Here is a 24,475-nt window from a genome sequence, read left to right on the forward strand (position 1 = left end):
TCTTCTTAAAAGGGTGCTTTTTATGGTGATATATAAAAGGTGGAAGTTTGGGTTTTTTTGAAGCTGCATTTTCTAATGTACCAAAAGCAATATACTATGAGTGTATTGTACCAAAAGTAATATGCTATAAGATGTTTTCAATAAACCTGAGGTGAGCAACATCCTTGAAAAAAATAATTCCATGTGCTGAATGGGCTGCAAAGCAAATGGTCTTTGCCTGTATCATCAGAGATCTCCTCAGACACAATAGTTCCAAGGTAAAAATGGCAAAGTCTTAAACTGAAATTGTGAATTTTTTGTAGAAAGACAAGAGTGGAAGAACTGCACATCCCCTTCCCCACAAGCTCCAAGGCCTCAGCTGTGGCAAGACATGTAGGAGGTAATCTACAGAGCACTCTGTGTTTTCATAATTGAGTTGTGAATAAAACTGAAATACATGTAGTCATTATTATTTTGTGTTGAAGAGAAATATGTGCCCTAATAATGTAGGGAGAAAATACAATAATTTGCCATTCAAACTATATATTTTTAGCCACAAAATCTTGTTCTCAAATTTAAATTGAGATGCAGTAAAGGAAATCTGGTTTGCTAATATCCCTTAATAATTTTATGAGAACAGATTGGTTCTCACATCAAAACTTGTTTTGGAGGAGGTACCCAAAATTCAATCATGTGCATGATGTTAGTTAGCCCAGCCTTCCTCATGTCTTTGGTTTTTATTGTGTCAGTAAGTATGTCATGTTTAATCTCTATGAAATGCTGGAAGCTGATTAATGAGATGTTTCTAAGAAGTTTCATAGTAGTTTTTTTCTAATATACATGCTTTATTAAGTAATGGAGCAAGGTAAAAATGATTTTCTGATGTTGAATTTTTGCTAAGGAACACAATAGAAATATGACATCTAACCCAAAATGAAAGGAGAAGATGGGACAGAGGAAGGGCAGAATGTGCAGCAGAGCTGGAATAACATGCAAATCCTGACAGAGCAAGCAGGGAAGCAGGGTTCCTATAAAAACTAAAAAAATTCTCAGCAAAGCCAGATCAATGCACCCCTTAGTCCCCTAGCCATTCCAACAGCAGCAGGAGGTGATGCCATTTGGGGGTGCAAGCCAGGTCAAACTCTGTTGCCCTTGTATGCCCTCAGCTCCACAGTACCTGGATGTGGATGTTAGAAGGTATCTTCTCTTCTTGTGGATCCTTTGTCCAGCAGCAGGTCTTCTTCAAGACAAGTTTACTAGACATGGAAATGGAAATTAATATGACTTCAAATAAGCTCACCTGTTCAGTGAAGATCTAACCAAACACAATAATCTATGGGCTGCATCCATACCAGGATTTGGGAAGGAGGTGAAGGTATTGGTAGACCTGCTGCACTGCTAAATACTGCCCGGGGTATGTGGTAATGACTCATAGATTGTCAAGCAGCTGGACTAGTTCCTGAGGTACTTCTTGAATCCAGGTGCCAGGGTTTTTGTGAGTTCTGTCTTCAGTAGAAGGTCTGCTAAGACATCTTCAGCTTTAAACATTATGTTGTCAGTTGTGAGTCTTGTAAATGGATGTTGAAAAGGTCCTGATATTGAAAACTGCAGATTAGAGGATAGAAGGAAGGGAATGTGAATTGGCTATAATGTGTACGTGAAATAGCTTCTGTTGCTAGCCAAAGGTTGTTCAAGTATATTCAGATCTTCTGTCTGGTGACACCTCATCATTGGTGTTATATATGGGCAATAACAGATCTTACACAAAAGAAAATTTCTTTGGGGTGGCAGGACATCTTAATATCCTCATCTGTCACTGCACACAATATATATATACACACAATTATAAATACACTGAGTGAAAAGTACTTCAGCCAATATTTATTTTATAGGAGGCCAGAAAGGAAAGGACAGTGGTGGGCTTTGTCAAATCCAGTATGTATGATACAGATTTTCGTGTGTTCCCAAAGGTCTTGGAAGGTAGCAGTACAGCACACAGCAAAATATGGCATCACCAGATAAGAGCCAAAGTTTTGAAAGCCATAGTTTTCATTAAAGTTATCAGCATTCCAGGAGCTCTAATAGCCTTGATGAAGCAGAATATTTTGGAATAATTACTAGCCAAATTTTTAATCCTTTTGTTATTTCACAAAATACTTTTGTACTTGACCAGCTAATTTGGTCATTTAACATTCTAATGTTAATATATGCTTAAGTCATGTTATACTCCTGACAACAATCTGGTGTGGTTTTGGTTTTAGGGTGTTTTCCTATATTTTGCACTTGGGGGAGTTTGGCAGCTGTGGTCTGCCCGTGCTGCTGAAACAGGGTTAATTTTTATCTGTCTACACCATTCTTCATCATATGTGTTGAGAATTTTTTTAAAACTTCACATAAAAGAATAATCTTTTCCTCTTCATTTAAAACTCATTTGGAGAATGTGACTTCTCTACCTGTTGGAAAAGTTGCTATGACTTTGAAAGTGTTAATTTCTTCAGCTCCTGGCTGGGTGATTTTTTTCTGTATAGTTCAAAAACTTTTCTTTCACAAATCTGATAGACTCTGTCTCTTCAAGTATTTCACTTACAAGTTTTTACTTTAGAAGAGAATACTTTGTGTTACAGGATTTTGTACATGTTTTTCAGCATGTACATTATATGCTGTATCTAAGCCCTATTGCCTTTTCATGTATGACAAACTGTTTTGGACTTAGCTTCCAGGAAGCCATTATAGAGAGACAAAAGTGCAGTAAGAACTTGATAAATGGCCTCAAAACTTTCAGATTTCTGTTTAAACAGTTAGCCACTGGACACTTAGAGTCCTAGGAAATCCTATTATTTAATTATGTGGTTCTTTTCCAAAGCAAAATACGCTGTTTAGCTGGAGAATAAGTACTGTGAACTATGAGGTTAGAAACGTATAAAGCTATTACTAGTACAAGTGGCATCTTCAAAACTTCTAAAAAGAGCCAGGACTTTATTTTGTCATTTTTTCAAGGGTTTTTAAATTTACAAGTAAATTGTATTTGTTATTAATTCAGTTAACCCACTTGCAGAGAAATATCTCATAAAGCAGAAGGAAAGTAAAGAAAGATTTCTTTAAATAAATAAATAAATAAATATCTTTAAATAAATATGTCAAAATTTATTATGGGCCATTTAAGCTTTAATCAAAAGTGTTTCAGAAACAGTTTCACAATTTTACCTCTGAAAGGATTCACTGCAGTTTTATCTTTGCATATATGAACATTTCTGTTTCCAGATATAATTAAAGTATGAATTTTATTTCCACAAATCCATAAATATCTGACTGGAAAGCCAAAGATCCCTGTTAACCTCTAGATGAATTTCCATCTGATGGGGCACCTACCATGCAAGGGAGGCCGGGCTGAGCAAGGGGGCTGGACTGGCAAGACTCCAGAGGTCCCTTCCCACCTTAGCCACAGTCTGATTTTGGGATGCCCATAGCACATCACTTGTTCAGTTATATCAGGAAGTGCCTAGCTCTGTAGCTTTTAACTACTCCTTAAAATCTTGCTATAGTCTCGTAATCTCATTCAGCTCTCCCCGCCTCTGCATGCCTGTCTTGTCCTTGTTTAACTGTTTGCGTGGGTAAGGCAAATGCTGAGACTTTGAATATGCCTGATGCACAGAGAGCAGGACTGATCATCACCCAGATAGGTGAGAAGAGATTCAGCCCTTGAAATAGGTATTGTCTTGTGGGTGTTTTTACATTTGCAATGAAACAACACTTAGACAGCAAGCCAAAGCTACTGTGGATGATTTGGAGTAGCAGAGTGTTGACCCTCCTTGTCATATTTTACAAATGGCCTCCCTGTTTTACATAAATGTTTAGACCTCTTAAAATTATGTGAGTAGATTTGATCACTGCATTTATGCTTGTCTTACAGGCATTTGCCATTAGAGCTGTCATTTGCCATTGGAGATGCCATTAGGCCATCTCTGACCTCGCAGGAAGGGACATATGCATTAGATTTAGGATATCCATGAGCCAGGGACTTAGCAAGTCCTTTTATATTGTGAAAAAGCCAGACATTTCAAAAACAAAGGTACACACTTTGCTGTTGTGTGGACAGAAGCCAGCACAAGGTTTCAGCAATGGCTTACTCTTTTCACTGAGACAGAATTCACTGTGCTGTCTACCGTTGTCACATCTCTTTGATTTTTTTTCCTTTCGTTATGGTATCATAAGTTTGTCTTGATATATTTGCACCTGGTGCCAAAAATGCTTTTTTTTTGGTCGGTGGTATTGTCTTTGGAGAAGCCCAGCATTATTCAGGATTCAGGTTGAGCAACCTGGTCTGGCAGAAGGTGTCCCTGGGCATGAGAGGAGGACTCGATGAGATGATCTTAGAAAGCCCCTTCCAACCCAGACTGTTCTGTAATTCTGTGATTGCCTGAAAAACTCAGACTTTTTCTCCAAGTGTCCATCCATCAATGTCCCCCACCCCAGAATAAATGTTTGCTTGCAAAATATATAAAAAAGGAGAAATAGCCTTTTCCCCCTTCATAACTCCTGGCTTTTGAGACACAGATTAATGGATAAGAAATTCAGAGTTAATAAAAACAAAGTTGAAGTTTATCATCAAATGCTCATCACAACCACTCTCAGATTTTTCATTTCTCCATAACCAATTGTCGAGTGATGAATATTCACTGAAATCTCTGATGTTGTCTGTCATCATATGTCAGTTTTTAAAATTTCCATTACAATATTAATATCTGCTTCTGCTTTTATGTGGAATATTTCAAAATCCTTATTACACACAATACCAACAGCCTTTTCTATATGGTGTGACCTCATGGGCTCTGCTTCATATTTTTAGTCCCTGCAGCACCTGCTTGAGCACTATGATTTTTTTCCTTTATTCTTTGCATTTTGGGGCTTTCTGTCAGTCTCCAAGAAACTAAAGCAGTATCTGTACTGTCTTTTATGCCATGGTATTTTGATCTGTCCTTTAGTTTGATGCAACCAAGCATCAGGCCAAACTAATTTTCTGGGTGAGATTTTTATTTCCTGGGAAGTAGCGATGCTAAGGCCTTTGGCATGTGGTGGTTCTGGTAGCAAAGGCTACCAAACTTCTTCTCTGATATCCAGATAAGGCTTGATATTGGTTAGGAAAATGTAATCACACACAGACACACCTGCACTTACACTGTTGCTTAAACTTACTAAAAATAAGTTCTTATCTGTGTCCAGCATCCTTATAGTCTGTAATACTGCAGATTTATTTTTCTTTACTTTTCTTTTTTTGAGCTTAATACTCACAGCTGAGCTATTTTTGTTTCAGTTGAAACACAAGTGACATTGTTGCTTAAAATTGTTGATATATAAAGCCAGGGAAGAACTTGAATTTTACAAAATCCCCTCCACTGAGATTCCCCTAACAGTATGTCCCCCAGCTCAGGTTACCAAGAGGATTCAAGCAGGCACCACTTGTTTTTTTTCTCCTGAGGGGGCCAAAAAGCCTGCCTTATTTTCCATAGTTTTACCCCTAAATGAGAAGAAATGCTGAAACTTATTCCAGAGAAAAGCTGTATATGTCAGCAGTAAAGTAACAACAAGCAATTTTAAACTAACCTTTGAAAATTCTTAAAATACAGGCAGCTTTGTACGATTTAAAAAGGAAAACTTTAGTGTAGATGAGCTTATAGCTTAATGAGTACACAGTATTATGTTCCTATTCCATGATAGTTGAGGTTATTATGTTTACACAGACTGAATGACTGCAAACAAACCCTTGAAACAGTGTTAATTTGATTCACAATTCAGATAAACTACTATCCTGCCAAGATGAATTATGGTTTGAATTTACTGCTATTTGTTAGTATGGTAGACTATTCAACAGAAAATAAATGTTTCTATTCAACAAAAAAGAAGGCTTCTATATATGTGTATATATCTGACTCAGATGTAATTTTGTATATTTTTCAGTTATGAACCTTGTCCACAGAACTACCACTTGTCAGTATTACTGTAACCATACCAAGGCAGAAGCTGGTCAACACATTTGAGCACAGGATTTCAGGTTTTGTTGGAGCCAGGCATGTGCAGGCATAAGTGCCTTTTCATACAACATACTAAAACAAAAATATAATTTTTTATTAAATACAAAAATTGTATTTAATATTCAGTTTATATTACTTAATTAGATAAATGTTTATATGTTTTAAGGCTAAATAAAAACATTTAGATGACTGTTAAACAAGTTATGAAGTTTGAAAATAGTAATCAGTTATTTCAGAACGGAACTTTGTTCTATCCCTATAGTAACACAAAAGCTGTACAGAGGTACAAATCTATCTAGGGGTGATGGAAAGGCACTAGACCTAGCACCTCCAGCATCAAAAGCTACATAAAAATTATAAACAGAAACCTGAAGGTAGGCATAAAACATCTATACATTGAATTTATGATCACACAGCAGCTGTAAAAGGCTGTGTACATTTCTTATAGAAGGCCTCATGTGAACTTTAAATAAAATATAACCTTAATTATATAAAACAGAATGGCAAGGTTTCCATAAATTATCTTTTGTGAAAATTTTGCAATAATGAAAATTAATCATGTATTCTTTGTCAACAGACCCCTCAAGATGTCTATTAAAACTGATTTTTTTATGACGTTGTCATTTAATGTTGTCCCTTTAGCATTCTTTTTACTTATGTCTTTTGGATTCCTTAACATTGGAAGCTTTTCTTAAGGTAGGTTTCTGTTCGAGGCAGTTCCCATATGTGAAATGAGAGAAGGGCAGTAACAGGCATCCAGCTCTCCAGAGAGGGTCTGACAATGACTCTGTGAGCTGAACTTTGCTGTGTTAAATAGAGACATTGCCTCACACACTAACACAAAACCAGTTTTTCTCATGCCTTCCAGAACAAATCAGTGAAAGCCCAAGGTTTTGCTATTTCTAACCTTGAAGTCCCATTCATACACTTGGTGTGACACCAACCTACATCTGTGTCACAGGGTTGGGTTTGCAGAAGCCTTTTCTCAGAGGGCAAGAAATATGACACCCAATCTCTTAGACAAGGCTTCTGTCCCAGTGATGGCACAGACCGAGCACAGCATCCATGCTGTCCCCAAATCATTATCTCCAGCCAGCCCTTCAGCCTCACTGAAACAGTGTCCAGAGTGCTGTCTGTCAGGTGTGATGAGTCTCCAAACAAGTTAGAGAGGGGAAAAAGATCTCATATGTGTATTGTTTCATCAGTACATCCTACACTATTAGTTCCAGCATCAGTGTTTGTCCTTTTGGAATGGAGTGAACCCTGCCAGGAGGCCTGCAGGAGGTTACAGCCCTCTCATCCTGCCTGTGCATGACATAAGAGGTTCATGCTGACACAGATGGAAGCAGCAGCAGCAGCACTCAGGGCAGGTCCCAGGTCACCAAGCAGCTGAGCACTCATCATATCAGTCTGCAGTTATGACTCAGCTCAAATAGCCCTGGAGATATTTCCAGGTTTTACAGTGCTGGAGATGCTGGACAGGAGGTGCAGAGGTTGCTCAGGCAGACAAATCTGGAAACAGAAGAGCATAGAGCACAAAGGAATGCCATTATAGCCACGTATCCCTGCCTCCCTGGGCAGGATGAGTCTTTCCCCCCCACTTAGCCATCTGCACAAGAAAACAGCATTGACAACTAAATAAATGATACCACATTCCAGACTGTCATGATAAAATATTCATTTGTCAAATAATTGTTGCATTAAAGGAAATTTTCATGGCTAGCTCATTCTTCCTTCCTCATAAGAGGCAAGATAAACATATTGAGTTAATGTTTAAGACAAGATGCATGGATGTATGTCTCACCAGCCAGCTGCACAGTTCAGATGCTGGTCTTCCACTGATGGGAAATCAGAAGTGTCTGTGTGCATGTCTGTGTGTGTGTGTGTATGTGCACTTTTCTGCACAGACTTAGCAAACTCAACAACACTAAAGACATATTTTAATATCAGAAACTGGACATGATTTGTCATCAGGTAAGTGTGACAGCATCATGCCTGGTTCCATCAGTGTGTCCTCTCATACAATGGAAGTCTTCACAGAAATGAGTCTTTTTCTTCTCTTTCTGTAAAGAAGGACTTCATGTCCTCCTTCCTTTGTGGAACAGGAAGCTTTTACAAGCTTGCTGACACAGCTGTGTCATAAGGGCAGCAATGTGACAAGATTTGAGAGTCCTTTAGGTGTTCCTACAAGAGTCTCTACAGGAGAAAATTACTCCAGAAGAAGTTGTTTAGTTAGGAGTACTTATCCTGCTCAGAAAGCACCAGAGGATGCAGAAGAGAATTTTACCAAAGTATTGGTGTCCGCACACTGTTGGAACAGTGTGAAGTACAGGGCATTTTCTCAATGAAGCCTTTGAAGTACAGCTTCTGTTAGAGTTGTCTCTTCTGTCTCTTTTAGAAGCACAAAACTTCCTTATGTAGATAGTTCAGTACAGAATGTGTTTGAAAAAAAGGAGTCTCAGCATCTTTGCAGATATCTAAGTCTTCCTGTATTTCTCTTTACTAATTACTATTTTCTTGATTTTTTTTTTCAGTTGAAAGTCTTTGTCCTATTTAGTTTGGTTCACACCTATCATGAACCTCAATTATTATCCATTGTCTATTTCACTGGAAATTTGTAATTTCCCCAGTGAGTGTCTAAACTGAACAGACAGAGAAAAGAAATAAATGTAAACTACATTAAGAATACAGAAAAAACATCACAAACAACTCTTGTTATAGGTTAAACTGGAGCCTGTTTTGTGTTGATATTTATATTTCTAACATCACAGTGACTCATTGTTGCCCCATCTTTCTACCTACTTCCTCTATTTGGGAAGGGAGGAGAAGTAAACTGCACACATTCAGAAAGGAAATGAAACCTCTCAGAAAAGAGAGATATTTTTCAGAACAATAGAAAGACCCAATTGCATGATCTAAAATTAACTGTGAAATCCCTATGTCTGTCCCAATGTCCCTACACACATGCTATATGGGGTGCCCCAAGATTCATTCATGAGGGATTAGCACTGATGAACTATTTCTCATATTGAAGTTCATTAATGTAACTTGTGAACGAATGTCAGGACATCCAGAATTAAAACACAAAATGCCAAACCATGTATCACCAGGCAGAGTGAGATGGGTGTGGTAATGACTCACGAGATACACTTACAGCAGCTGATCGCACTGGAGCAACTGAGTTTGCAACAGAAAAGATGAAATTACCTAATATTGGTCTGGAATAGGCCGTTGATGCCTATTTTACTCTTGTTTGATTTCAAAATAAGTTTTTTTACTGTTAGATTGAGATTAATACTTGATGTTATTCACTATTTGCTGTTGGAAGAATCTGCTTTAAGAGAACTTCCTGTTGGACCTCAGTGCTTCTTATCAAAATGGCTGTTGATAAGAATTACAGTTGCTCGCTTTTCTGTGTTTATAGCCAGTACTTACTTCAAGAAATAATGAAACGTGATTATATTATACTGTTGATGTGATTTCCCATTTTAGTTGTTTTTTTATATAAGTGTATACTTTTGGAATATCCACACAATATAACCTGAACACACAGGTGAATTTTAGAGTGCTTTGCAGTACCAGACTTCATAATAGAAATTTTGCTGCCAAAACAAAATCTAAAGATTTGTTTTCCATAGGAGGTGTGCAGTGTTTAGAAAGATTTTGCGGACTCTACTTGGAGTTAAATTTCCTCCAGCTTCTAATAAGGTAGATCTGCTACAGAGAAACTCAGAATTAAAATGAATATTCACCAATCTTGCTTAAGCAATAGCTGAAAAAAACAAACCACAATATTTGGAGGAAAATTGAAACATAAGGTATGTACTTGGTCAGTTCAGCTGAATATTAAGAAAGATGTCACTAGTTTATAGAAGTCAATGGATCATGGGTCAGAGGCAAATCAGTATAATACTGATTTCAAAATAGGATCCTGAAATTTTTACTAAGAATGCTGCCTTAATTGCTGGGCTGGTAAAGTCAGGATTTGTCATGCATTTCTATCAACAGTGGTAAGCTAATGCCATATCTGCAGACACATCTAACAAATTCATTGAAGCACTTTTTAGTACCTTAAAAACATTTTATTTTCCCAAGCCAGAATGATCTGATTTCCACTTGGTTAACTATAATCTCAATTGTTACTTGAAACAGTACTTTCAAGAAATGTCACCCAGCTTGTAAAATAAAATTCAGTAAACTTAATCAGCATTCTCTCATACCATAAAATTACCAGCATTTTTTTCCTGCGGTTTTGTCCTTTTTTTTTAATTCATCATGAGAAGCAATTTTGTACTTTCAAATAGCCTCCAAGTGTCAGCCACTGCTTTTATTTCCTCTTTTATATGATTTTATAATTTCGTTTTGTATTTGCTTCCCAATCTGCAATGTAACTTCTTGCTCTTTTGCTGTTGTGCTCTATGGGTCACATCAGTGCTCTAATTGCTCACTGAGTCATTTTTTCATAGTTCCCCATGACTCCCTGGAATGCCTATTGAATGCCTTTGTAAAGCCTTTGCTAATGGGTCGCAGAACAAACCCAGCAACAATGTCCAGTCAGTTAAAATAGCAACCTGAGGAGTTCAGGCTCTGGCCATGATGCCAGAGGCAGGATCCCGAGAGGGACATGTAGGAAGCAGCCCAAAGGCACAAAGCTACTCTGGGAATGTGAGCCTTAACTGCATTTCTCTTTCCAGGGCATTTGCTTTATGCTGTAGGAGATACTTGCCAATCCCTAAATGCAGTTCACTCTGTGCCAGGGGCTCCCCACTTTTCCATCTCTGCCCAGCCTACATCTGCTTCTCCTTTTCAAGGAACAGGCTGGGGCAGGGACACGGCAGCTCCTCACTTCCCTCCCCACAGCTTCTTTGGGCAGATCTCACCAGCTGCTGAGAGATTCCTCTTGTCCATTGTTTTTTTTGTGTCTGTCCACAGGGTGGAGGTCATGACTTGCATATAAGCCAGCCTGCACTGAAAATAAGCATTAAAACTACAATTATAGAGGGATCAAGTAATGGAACAGAAAGGGAGGATGGAAAGCAAGAAGAAATATTTGTGTGCCAAAGGCAACAACAGGAAAAAGTTCTTGTTGTGAAGAACATTTTGTCTGTGGTTTGTCACTTGTCATGTTGTTTTCCACACCACAGAGCTGCAGTCCAGCTCTCCCTAGCACAGAAATTTAATGAGGAGGCTGGAGCCTGCTGTAGGACCACTTGATGTTTGATTGTGGATGCAGGCAAAAGTGCAGTGCAGACCCTGGAGAGCCCACACTGGCAGCTGTTGTTAGTGGGGCTCGAGCTGGAGGGGCTTGAGTGAGGGCTGACACTTCACAGTGTGAGGCAGGGCCAGTGTTAGAGAGGAATCTGTGCTGGCAGCAGGTTGTGAGTGAAGGGAAGAGAGGTGCAGTTTGGCACTGTTGGAAACATGGTCTTTACACATTGCTCTTTTCTTCTCTTTGAAGTACAAGTGACTATATACTATATATATTGTGTATATATATATGTATATAGTATATATGTACTATATACTGATTATATTTTCCTTTGTTTCTCACAAGCTTAATGTGTTTATTTCATAATGGGCATTTCATACTTACAAAGAGAAAGAAAAAAATCCCATGATTTTTCTGTCCTGTCAACAAAAATGTTTTTGCTTAGTTGGTTAGTTATGTAGTCCTTTAATAATCTTAATAAAACACCAGCAAAGATTTGTCATGAGTGTTACTCCAATTTGTTCAATGATGTTCTGGACATCTTTTTATTCTTTAGTAATATCTTTTTAAAGCAAGATTGCCTTATCAACAGCCTTAACCAAAACAAAATGACTATTTTCAGGCTTTAGGATGGGAAATATTTGAGAGTAGACTGAAGCACCTCTGGCCTATAAAATCCCATGACAGGGAATCAGACTAGAGGAGACTTTTGATAAGATCCACATGCAGAATTGAGATATGGAGTGGGACACGGAGAAATAGAAAAACTTCAGCAATGCTGATTTGGAAAGGGGTTGATAATGAATGACAGACAGCAAGTCAGATGCAGGGCGTCTTTAACTCCTACTGGGACACTCATGATGATCCTGTCAGGGGCTGTCATCTGATGTGTACTCCCAGCCTGGGCTTCCAAAGCCAGGCTACAGTGGGTGCTGAGTGCTGGTTGATGTGCCACCTGCACAACCACCAGGAGTCAAGTGAGTCTCAGAGAAATTTCACCTTGTATTCCAAAGATTTGGTGCAGATGCATCTCTGGAAGGCAAGAGCCACCCCTGCCACAGAGCCATGGTGCAGAAAAGCACCATCAGACAGAAGAAAGTAGCTGCAATAACCCCAAAGCCTGGAAGCAATCCAAAGCACAGAGAGAGAAAGAGTGAACCTAGCAACCAGACCAAAATTCAGGCCTCATCTAAACTCTCTTTTCCTGTCCATGTGTTTAGTTCTGCTTTTTGTTTCTTTCTAATTCTGGAGAAAATGCTGGCATGTGTTCCTTCCCCTTACAGCTCAGACATAGTCAAGCACAGGTGGGTGACATCTGGGGAGAAGGTATTTTTTCTCAAAGCTGAGCTCTACCACGAGAATTTGCTATCAGTTCATCTGTCTTGCACGTGATTAAAGTCCTAACATGGTACCTACAGGTTTATTTTTTTCAACTGTTCTTTTTTGTCTTCCAGGGTTTGGTATGACCACCCCGGCCACCGTTGGAGGCAAAATTTTTCTGATATTTTACGGCCTTATAGGATGTGCAGGGACCATTTTGTTCTTTAACCTGTTCCTGGAGCGCTTGATCACTGTCATAGCTTACGTCATGAAGTCCTGCCACGAAAGACAGCTGAGGAGGAAAGGGGTTCTCCCTCAAAACGGCCGGCGGGGCTCGGGGACCTCTGAGGTGGACAGCCTGGCGGGCTGGAAGCCCTCTGTGTACTATGTAATGCTGATTTTATGTGTAGCATCCCTCATCATTTCCTGCTGTGCCTCTGCAATGTACACACCAATTGAAGGGTGGAGTTACTTTGACTCACTTTACTTCTGCTTTGTGGCCTTCAGCACCATTGGTTTTGGTGATCTGGTCAGTAGCCAGAACATCAGGTATGAGAGCCAAGGCCTTTACCGCTTTGGCAACTTTGTCTTCATACTCATGGGGGTGTGCTGCATCTATTCCTTATTTAATGTGATCTCTATTGTCATCAAGCAGTCCATAAACTGGATATTAAAGAAACTGGCCTGCAAGTGCTGCCACAGGTGCCAAAGGAGATTATTTCGTTCGCGGAGGAATGTGGTGATGCCAGGAAATGTGCGCAGCCGGAGGAACATCTCCATCGAGACAGACGGTGTCAATGAGAGTGACACGGACGGACGCCGTCTGTCAGGAGAGATGATCTCCATGAAAGACTTCCTGGCCTCCAATAAAGTCTCACTGGCCATCATGCAGAAACAGCTGTCAGAAACTGCTAATGGGTATCCAAGGCAAATGAGCTCTAACTCGAAGCAAAATGGATTCTCTGGTGGGGTTGGAGCCCTGGCAATTATGAATAACAGACTGGCAGAGACAAGTGTGGATAGGTAAAATAATAACAGTAATAACAGTGAAACAGTATGAACCATTTAAACAGATATTGAAACAATGTGAATCAAGTGAAATAGCTAGGGAGAGAGTACCACCAGAGGGTGGGGTGATATGAAGAGCATACCTCCTGATGGAAGACCTCTTGACTTTTTTGGGGGCTGTCACTTAATGTTTTTGCATTGTACCAGTCCCAGCCTTCCTTCTTCCCCATCATTATGCTCCTCAAGCAGGTTACTGCAGGACGATTTTAATTTAGCCTTCAGATAAAACTTCCATGTCCTGTTCTTCTCCATTATGTGACATACAGATTTCAGGATAAGAAATCTGTGGGATGGGAGAAACCAAGTGTGTCTACTGAGCACATTCTTAATTCAGAGATTGTTTGGAGCTTTCTGTTTTACTTTCATCATGCCTGTTTCCTGGAAGTGACTTATCTGAGACCAAAAGATGAATCAGCCTTTGTGATATTGCAGATTGAATTTAATGGGAAATAGTATGAAAGTTGGTAGGTATATTCTGGAGCTACTGTAATGTGAATGGGGTGAGAATTTTGCCTTTAGAATTTATTTAGTCTTTCCTATAATAGGATACTGTCAAAAGTGATAGAATAAAAAGTTATCCTACTTTTGTTTTCTTTTCTTCATTTGCAAAACATGATTCTTTTCCAAGGATACTTTTTCTTCTAGAATTGAATCATTGTGTCTTTCTGTTTCAAAAATGTCAAATTAAATTGAAAATGGACATACTGATGAGTGGTTACTCCACAATAGCAAAGTCTTTCCAAATTTCTGTTCATATTTGCCTCAATTGTGACTAAAGTACCAGCATTGTGTAATGCAACTACTAACTGAGTTTACACAACAGGCTTTAGTATGCAATTAGATTGCCATGCCAGCATCTAGAGTGTTATTATAAATGACTGTGATAAAAGAATCACTTTGGCAGTGTCCTTTTTTATGTAACTCTGTCATTCTTCCTCTGTTTCTCTGACTTTCAGTGATAATAATGAGAGGATCTTGATTAGGGAAAGAGAAAATGTTTTCATTCCTTGTTTTTGTCAATGAGATGCTCTGAGTGCTCATTATGACTAGAAAGGAAATTTCAATGAGAATAATAATAACAGTGAGAAGATCATGAAAACAGGAAAAGAAGTGATCTTTAATGACAGTGAAATCATCCTTTGTATTAGGTAGCTAGAGAAATAAGGAATTAAATTAACATAAAATCTAGCAAGAATTTAAGAAAGACTGGGCTGAATTCCTGATTCTCCTTTAAACATGCAACATATTAAAGCTAAACAATATATGAGAATGTAAATAAGCAGAACTGGTCACAAAGGACCCCATCCCCTGGAAAGAATAGTATATGCATCAGGACTAAGTGTTTTCACACAGCTGGAAAGCCTTTCAGACTACTGCAATATTAGGAAATTTAAAACATCATGATGTAGTTCTCTTATATGGGACAATGCAGATAGCCTCTTCAGTTTAATTTGTATTAGGAATTAATTATTTTTCTTCATTCTGGCCTAAATTCTTTCACTTACATTTCTAATATTGTAGAATAACATTTTTATACTCATTTTATCAATATTTGAATTTGAAAACAAAAGCCTGGAATCCTTTCATATAATAAGCTAACCCAAGATATTAAAGAAATGTACTTAACTAGTAAAAAAATTGCAAAGCTTTTTTTACGTTATTAGGGGTAAAAAATCCTGATTTAAAATTAAATCCTGCTGTTCTTATTACAAGGAAAGCTTCAAGCTAAAGTCATCAATTCAGATTCTGATATCTGTCAACTCATCTGTGCAGCGATGGAATAGTCTTAACAGTATCCCTTCACATTTGCATCCATGTAAAACCTGGATCAGCTTTCAAACCTAACTCCTGTGAGAAAAGCAGTTTTATTTGGTTTTTTGGAGATATTAGCATAAATTACCACCGAGCTATTTCAGATGATCTATAATACCCAAGATCCATTGCACTGTTACACTTTTTTTTCTTATCCCAAGGCCTTCTGTGTCTTAATCGCCCTGAATACAAATACTCGGCTATAAAAACAGAGATGTACTGCTCTGTAGCCGTCTTTCCAAATTCATTCAGAAACACCTCTGTTCAATGCCTGTAATCCTAAGATATCATTGTTACAGATGAATTCCTCTGCCAACTAGCAGAAATAGTATAGGACTTAACCCATTTTTTCAGCAACCATTAAGAGGGTCTTCAGATGGTTTCAAGACATGAGACAGTTGTGTTGCTCTGTTCCATTCTTTCTGGTAACCAGTGCTGGTTTCTCATCACCACAGAGGAATCTTTGTCAGCTCTTTTCAATAGGTCTGAAAACATCTATGATTATGAAAGCAAGGGACTAATAAATAGTCTTTATCCAAGAGAGTTAGCAAGGCTGTGAGGGATCTTTGGTGTACACTAACTCTGTTTTTATTGATCAGCCCTGACCTTCTGCTCACTCAAGCACTGCCTTCCTCGTGACCCACGCCTGCCAGGTGCAAGATCTCTGCACTGGTTTTGTGGTTGGATTTCTTGTCCACTGAAGATAATGAGGGAATAGCTGCACTAATCATCTCTGTTCAGATGCCAATTGCCAGAGATGAAGGACCTGCATATTCTGTCCCTGTGCCATCTTGTACCATGACATCATCCTGTCCCTAAGAGACCTCTGACTTTGTCATTGAGCTCCCCTTACGGCAGCCACACTCAACATTGAATGAGGTAACTTTGCCAAGGAGAGTGTAGAATTCTTAGAGAATATCTATGGATAAATAAGATTTTTAAGATCAGAGAGAGATGTTTCTGACTACAGTCCCACGGTACAACTACAGTTGTTTTACTAAAGGCATTGAAGAGAAAAATCCCCAAAAGCTCTAATTATAATGAGCTATAATATTATAGTTTAATATCAAGATATTAAATTTGCAAAACAAGCGGATATACAAATGTACACATACAAAAAAAGAGCAGAATTTAACACAGGAGTGACAAATGCCCATCCTGTGTGAAAAGTAAATTACAATAAAAATATAACATCACATTTCTTGCATTACTTTTTAAAGTAGCAATGAGGAATTAAAGGAGATAGTCAGGGGTCTATTTTCAAAGCAGTGTAGATTTTAATGCAGTATTGCTTAACACTAAAATCTCAGTCAACAAGACAGAAACCTGTTTTCAAAAGTACTGTTTCTCTGTTGCCTGCCATGAATTTTCATGGTGGCTATTGAGATATTGGGATGAGGTTTTTAAGGCAAAAGTGTTTGGGGGAAAACTTTGGATGCATTGAGATTCTGAATATGCACTTCAAAAGGTCAGGAGTGCCACTAAAATAAGTGGGTTAAACTGCAGGTTGCAGCCTGCCAGTCTGAAACTGAAAGTCCTTAATGGAGTTGTCTGCTGAAATTTAACCTTATAGTTATGCCACAACTTAATAATAGCATTATTGAACAGTATCATTATTTTACATTGAAAGGAATATCTAGTGATAACCAAAATACAATCAAATAAAAGTAGAGGTAGCTCTTAGGGTTTTCTTGCTAGTTTAGTAAAATGTGTGCATCAGGCACTTTGCTGGTAGGTAGGTATGAATGCAGTTACATTCATTTCTATCCATGAAGGACATGGGCTGCTTTTTGCAAGGACATGAACAGACTCTTCAAAGGCATTTAATTCCTGCTGAAAGTCAATTAACTTCCCACCACACACCAGCTTTCAGTGGAAGTCAGGTACCTGATTCCCTTAGGCAATTTCAGAACCCCTGCCATGTATTAGATTTTGAATCTAAGATGACCTGACAGTGCCCTGAAAAGTTCAAACAGTTGGAGCAAAGTTTCAGTGCTGCAGCACTCTAATAGCTGAATTAATTTATCTAAAAGCATTTTATGGTGAAAGCTTTACATCAACCAAATAACACAATCAATGTTTACATTTTGTTTGATTTAATCTTGGCCTCTGTCAGTTTTAATTGTATTTGACACATTTAGAAATTGAAAAACAAAGAGAAGGTTGGGCTAGGCATAAAAAATAAAGCAGCTCCATTTCTCCGACTGAATTGATCAAGACAAAGAGGTTAGGTTGGGAAGAGAGCTTTTTGATTAACATTATATTTTAATAACATTTATCTGGAGGTGAAGGGTATTAAGTTGTTTGGACGACTTCTCTCCAATAGCTGTGGAAGTGGAACTGCTTGTGTGACCTTCTGATGTCTCCACGCTGGGAACAGAAGCTCAGTGAGCCTTAATTTAGAGAAGGGTCAGCATTTCCAAGCAATACAGTTGGAATCTTCTGTTGTTTTAATTTAGGCTACTAATGCTGGGATAACACAGCACTTTCTTAGATTCTTCAAGAAGTAATAAAGTTATTTTATCTAATGTCACATACAAGCTGTACATGGAGAATCACCAAATGTTTTCTTTCCCCTGGGCAGAAAATACTGCCAAATACAGAAGTACAATGTGTCTGTTTGAGAATATTCACAGTACTTTTTTGCTTACTCCAGGAAATAAGAATATAATCCCTTCCCTACTCTTTATTTTCCCAACATCTATTGGCAACAATTTCTACCCAATACTCTGCTTATGACTTAAAAGGTCACATTTTACTAGGAAAATGAAAGCCATTTCTCCTCAAGGTGGACCAACATACTCTTATCTTTTATTAGATTTAAGAGAAACTGTGAACACAAAGAAAGACTTCATATCAAAGTAGTCAGAAGCTTTTTGATATAGCCTGTGTTTACAGGGCTGTTTTATGTCAAACCATACAAAAACCTCATCACTGCAGACTTATAAGAGCATAAGTAAGTCTAAGAACAACCTTATGGAATAAATACACTATGTTATATTTTGGTTTTTCACAGTTTCACTCTAATGTAGGCCTTCAGGCTTCATTATTTGAAATTATTTGTGATAATAGAATAAATATAAATTTGCAAAGGTTTTGAGAGACACAAAAGTGAGATATGTTTTAAATGAAATATTATTTTCCACAGGCTGCCTAGCTTTCTATAAAGGGGAATTTTGATGAAAGGCAGAATCAACTCTTTCCAAGAAAGGGTGCAATTTCTGGACTCAAATGGATTTCCTATTAGGTACAAGCAGAAGCTCCCAGAGGAGCAAGATGGCTTAATTTTCACAAATGTTATCTTTCTAAATGCTTTTCAAAGCTATTTCCCCTTTTAAAGCCATGGAACACTGTCAGTGTTTTCTGTTTGTCTTATCTGAGAAAACTTAATGTTGCTTTTTTCATATCTTTAGAAGAAAATATGCACATGAAGAAAAATAAAAATTACCTTACATAACCTTTACATGTATTGCTTGGAGCTGCAGAAATCCTCCTCTTTATCCTAACTCAAGTTTACACCAGAGTAATTTCTCCAGCTCACCAAAGAGGTCTGGTATTGCTAGTGAGTAGTCACAGCTCAAATAAAAGGACTTTAAAGTTGTATTTGGTCATCTGTTAAATGAGGCAATGAGCTGATGGTCTGAGCAGTGGGTGCTGTTCTAAGTTTGTTAGCATTGTTCTCATTTCTGCAATGGTCAGGGAGACCCTGATTAGTGTGCAGAAAAGTCCTTAGTGCTGCAGTAGCAGCAATTGCTGGCCATTAACCTCTGGGTGTCCTGCTGCCTGCACTGTCTGGCCCAGGGCCAGAACTAGACAGTGAGTATGCCCAAAACCACCATTTCAGAGATTCACAGAATAATTTTCTGTGGAAGATGCCTCTGGATGCCATCCTGTCACCCTTTTCCAAAGCAGGCCTAGCTAGTTCCTGCCCATCTGTAATCTGCTGGGTGGGGCTTCTCCAGCACTCTGTTCACAGTGTACTGACAGTGCCCTTCTTGCATGAGGTAATGAACAACACCCCTACCAAGGGCAAGTGACAGGCCTTCCTCTGCACTATTACATTTGGGTAAATACTTAGCTCTAAGTTAAACAAATTTCTTTGTAAATAGCATCCAGACTGCTGCTTTTCTCAGCCTCATACATAGCAGATGGGTATTTTGATCCCTAGGTATCATTATTGTTGGCAGTCTTATTTGAGATGGCAGAGACTGAAAAGGTCACTCTGTCTGCCTTAGGTTCCTAGGCAGGGTTATTACTCTTTTGGCAAACAACCCATGGCACTTTGGCTCTATGCCTTGGATTTGGCTGGATTCTTGCTCAAAAATGGATTCTGCTCTGCTGAAATCAATGGAGACTTTGCTTCTGGATTTTTTATCTGGAATTTTGCACAAGAATTTTAATTTCACTTTATAAAATAATCCAAAGAAATGTGACTAGCCTTTTGCTTCACTTTTACCACCAATTGTGCAAATGCTAACTCTACTCATGCAGTGCTGTGTTCTGCAATAAGTTATTGACCAGGAACCATTTTTTGGTCAACAAAATAATCTACTTCTAAAGAAGACCAATTTAAAATTGAAAGTAGACAGATTATTATCTCTAAGAATTTTTGGTAGTCATTCATTTCATCAGCTGAAAAAACTCTAACAACACATTTTCCATGAAAATTCCTACAGTTTTGCAAAGGTAGATTTTGCTCTGTGCTGACTGCTTGTGTAAGCTTATTCTTTCCCTCAGCTTTTTGCCCTCAGTCCACACCTGCAGGACCCTTCACCCTCTTTTTTTCCTTTCCATTTGTCTTCTTTCTTAGTTCATAAAATTCTTCTGTTGGCCAAATATGCATGGTATATATACCACACAAAGCAAGTCAGGAGGAAAAGCAAGTGAGGCACAGAGAGTTCTGAATGCCCCATCAGCTGAGAAGGTGTCAAACAGAGCTTACACCTCCTCAGATTGCAGCATAGGTGCAAAAGGTAAACAGCAAGTGTTGTGATATTTTAGCATCTCTAAAAAAGAAATCCCTTTAATCTGCCAGGATTTTAAGTTCTTTATTCATGATGCTATCCCTGCCTTTCACTTTTTTACCTTCTTTGGATGCCTAAGGCTTTAAGGCCCTGTGCATGAACAACTGAAACTACAGAAATGTAGTTTCTGTAGTTCTGTTTTCCCTATTTGCAAAAGATTTGGTCCTTGTTTGGCACCATGTAATAGGTCTGTGCAATATCAGGAATTAGAATCACAAACCACAGCCTATGATTATAAGAAAATTGAGAACTTTGTCATGCTTCTAATGAATTTCCAGCATTAGAGATTTCAGTTTTCCCAGGCAACCTACTGCAAACCCATTGTAGAGCATCTTAATTTTAAACATTTTCCCAGACACTAAATTTATATCTCCCTTGCTACAGCTGAGGCACATTGTTTGCATTTGAGCCCTGCTTAAAATGGAGAACAGAATATTCCCTTCCTTTTTGAAAGGAAGGTATTTTTTTACAGTATCTCATCTCAGTCTTTGCTATCTCAGGCTAAACATGTCCCCTTCCTTATGTGACATTTTTTACCATTGCTCTACAATGCTCCAGATTGTGCTTCATCACTTGGTCACTTTTCATTTCAAGTACAGTGCTCAAAATGATATACAGAGACAGAGAAAATATATTGTTAATAGAGCATGGAGCAGCACAATTATTTTCCTTATCTTACCTACCTATCCTGTTCCTGTTTCTGGACTGGTGCTTGCTATTTTAAAACACTGTTGATTCATCTTCAGTTTTTCATATAATATCAATGCCAAATTATTTTTTTCAAAACTATTACCTAAACTATAGTGCCTCCAGTTATGCAGGTGGTTATTGTGATGTACCATCTTTCATGGATTGTTATTGAGTTGTTTCTGTTTTTTTCAGATCTCTTTCCCATATGCATGTTGGTTTGAATCCTTCTCTTTCAGCATCTTTGCTACCCTGACTGCCTGGAATCATCTTCAAAATGATTGTGTCCTGTATTTCATCATCCAAGTTAGTAATAAAAACAGTGAACCACTATTTTTGCAAAACCCAGTCAATATTTTCTTCCTGTTTGAAACAAAACTGTTGGTCTCTACCTACTGTTGTCTGAACACTGTTTCACAATCAATTTTACACTTGTTTCATGTTGGTTTCATCGAGTGTAAATGACAGTAAGCTGCAATTGCAATATTTTTATTCCATGCTGTCAGATATGAGCTAACAAAGATTTAGAATTCAGATCCCAAGGGAATTTTCACAACTGATTTGTTGATGGAAAAGTCAAAAATTGAAATTATACAAAAGTAAATCTTGATTTGCCAAGTCTCCAATATAAAACTCCAGTCTGTCGTTTTACAGTTGCATATTGTAAAATAGTTGTGTTCCCAGAGCTACAGAAACAGATCAAACTAATAGACAGACCACCTGGAATTCAGGCTGAAAAATACAAAAGTACTTTGGCAATACATGGAAGGATTTGGGTCAACTTTTACACATTGTCTTGGTTTGAAAGACAGACATCTGCCAAAGAAAGTGGGAGCCTCCCTTGGAATGGAACGGAATGGAAAAAATATGACCCCTTCCCTCGGAATGATTATAACTTTGAAATTAAGAGGCTCTTAGGCAAAGATATGAGGAAAGGAATAACAGTTCTTTACTAGTATGCTTATGTACATAGCAAGGCGAACAAACAACTATGGCAGCAACACCAAACCAAACCAAACCAAACCAAACCAAACCAAACCAAACCAAACCAAACCAAACCAAGCAGAAACCCAGTAAAACCTCTCAGCCACGGTGCTTCCCCTCCCCTGCAGTTCCGGTCACGGCCAGCAGGGGCGCTGCTGGCTGCCGGCCGGGCAGGGTGGTTGTGCTGAGTCCTCCCCACCTGCAGGGGGCGCTGCGGCGCGGGCTCGGCCTCCCTCATGCGGCGGTGGCGGACGGGCTGCATGGGGAGATGGAAATGGCTGCAGCAGGAACCTCGGAGCGGCGGCTGGCACGGCAGGGACGAGCAGAGACCAGAGTAGCAAGGGAAATGTGTCAGAAACTCCACACCTGCAGCAGGAGCCACGGAGTGCCCCGTCAGGCAGCGGGTGTGGGTTTGAGCGTGGTGAAAAAGCGTGAGAGAGCAGCAGAGAGCAGCAGGGCTTGGCAGCAGCAGCCGGGCTCCTCCTTGGCAGCTGTCGCACGCAGCCAGGGAGACGCCTCCTCTGGGAAGGGGGAACGGGTTGGGGTCCTGGGTTTTTGCCCTGAGACACCTGAATAGATGGTGAGGGTCCCTCCCAGTCAGAATGGGTCCCAGTTCAACAGCTGCTCTAATGAGCAAAGGCTCACCATGGTAGCATGAGCAATGGGATGACAAAAGCTTCGTCATGGCAGCCAATCCTCTGGGCAGCACCCACAGACTGCCTGTGCCTCCTCCAATGCTGGAAGCGAGACCCAGCCCATCACCACCCGGCCAAAATTTCCCGGTATCTCTGCTTTCCTAAGAGAAAACCCCCAGGTAAGAAAGTAACCAGCTGCACCTTCCCCCTCCTCTTTTGTTCTCTTAAAAACAATAGCTATTGTTTCTTAGCAACAGATGGGACAAAATTCCACGAGAGAAAGAAGCAAAAGTAAAAATCCTAATCCCCAACACATGTAAAACACAGCATGTATTCCCATTCTACTGATTAAAATCCATTTTGAAAAAGTCAAACATCAGCATGGAATATTTTTCCATTAATATTATTTTAGTTTAAGTTTATACATAAAATCCTATTTGAAGTGGAATTATGCTAGATATATTTAACCTTACTGGCTACAAGTACTGAAACAAAACAACTATTTTTGTGTGTGTGAGAAAAAGGTTTTTCAAGACTATTTTTCCCTTGATGCGTCGGGCTGTTGATTATCTTTTTTCAAACACTGATCTCCTTAAGGATAGCAGGAACCTGTGACCAGTAGATGATAGAAACTTCCTTGCTTCAATTCCCAAACAAACCTTGTGGATTTATAATGTATGTGCTGAGTGTGAGCAAGTTCATTATTCATTAGTTAAAGGCATCTTGGCTTATTGTCCAAGCAAATGCTCTTCTGACAGAAAAAAAGGTGTTAAATGTATTTAGTGCCCCTATCAGGTACCCATCGTAAGCAAATCCTGCTTGCAGGAAAGCTGGCTTGCTGGAGGGAAGTTATGCTGCTCCTTCTCTGAACCCTGGAGAGTTATACATTAAATATACAAATCATCTTTGTATGAAATAGGTCACTACAGTAAAGTCATCACTCTCTTGATTTTGATCAGCTTTAAATGGGCTCATGAGAGGAGTTGTACCACAAGTGTTTGCAACAGCAGTAACTGCAGTAAACAATTTCCAGCACAGAGCTAAATGGGGCCTCTGGAGGCAAATACAGGTTAATAATAATAACAAACAACAGAGACCATGTAGAACAGGACTACAGAAAGGAAAGTGATGAGGTTTGACTAAATATACTCCTCATCTTCTTACTGCCATCAGGAAGTGACACTGGATGTTGAAGACTGGACATTGGGACTTTTAGAAGGGAAGCACTGGTCTCCTTCCTGATGGCATGCTAAAGTGGAAATTTTTAGGTCTGTTTTCTAAGAAATGTGTAAGCAAATGCATGGTAATCCCATTGTTGTGGTAAACTGCAGCAGGAGAATGCATGATAATCAAAGTGTTTGAGTTCTTATTATAGGAACAAAGTATTCTTTTGAAGGGAAGAAAAGGACTTAAATATCTTAAACAGACTAGGATTCTCCCAAATAAAATTTCCAAAATATGTAGATAATTTAGGTGCTTGAACTTGAATATGGAGTTATTTTGAGCCAAGTTCCATTGGTTGCCTTAAAACAGCAGCTATGTTTCCAGCACCAGCCCACTCTGACAGTCCCCTAACACCACAGCTCCACAGAAAGGGGGAATGTGCCCATGCCACTCCAAGTGCTTCCTTCTAAAGGAATGCAGCCACCACATGCCTCCCTCTCTGCACAGAGACCTGGAGCCCTTTCACATCTGGAGGCTTTCAAGGCATGCCCAGCCCATCCCATG

General features: G+C 39.0%; 1 protein-coding gene across 2 annotated transcripts in view; it reads left to right on the forward strand.

Moving 5' to 3' along the window:
• Positions 1 to 21,461, forward strand: part of KCNK13 (potassium two pore domain channel subfamily K member 13) — a 49,510-nt gene extending 28,049 nt beyond the window's left edge. For both annotated transcript variants that reach the window (XM_030274842.4, XM_030274843.4), the window contains one exon: positions 12,672 to 21,461. In XM_030274842.4, coding sequence (XP_030130702.2) covers positions 12,672 to 13,564 — 893 coding nt within the window. In that variant the 3' untranslated portion in view covers positions 13,565 to 21,461. The remainder of the gene's footprint in view (positions 1 to 12,671) is intronic.
• Positions 21,462 to 24,475: the final 3,014 nt, after the last annotated feature.

This window comes from Taeniopygia guttata, chromosome 5 (assembly GCF_048771995.1).
Source record: "Taeniopygia guttata chromosome 5, bTaeGut7.mat, whole genome shotgun sequence".
Taxonomy (NCBI): domain Eukaryota; kingdom Metazoa; phylum Chordata; class Aves; order Passeriformes; family Estrildidae; genus Taeniopygia; species Taeniopygia guttata.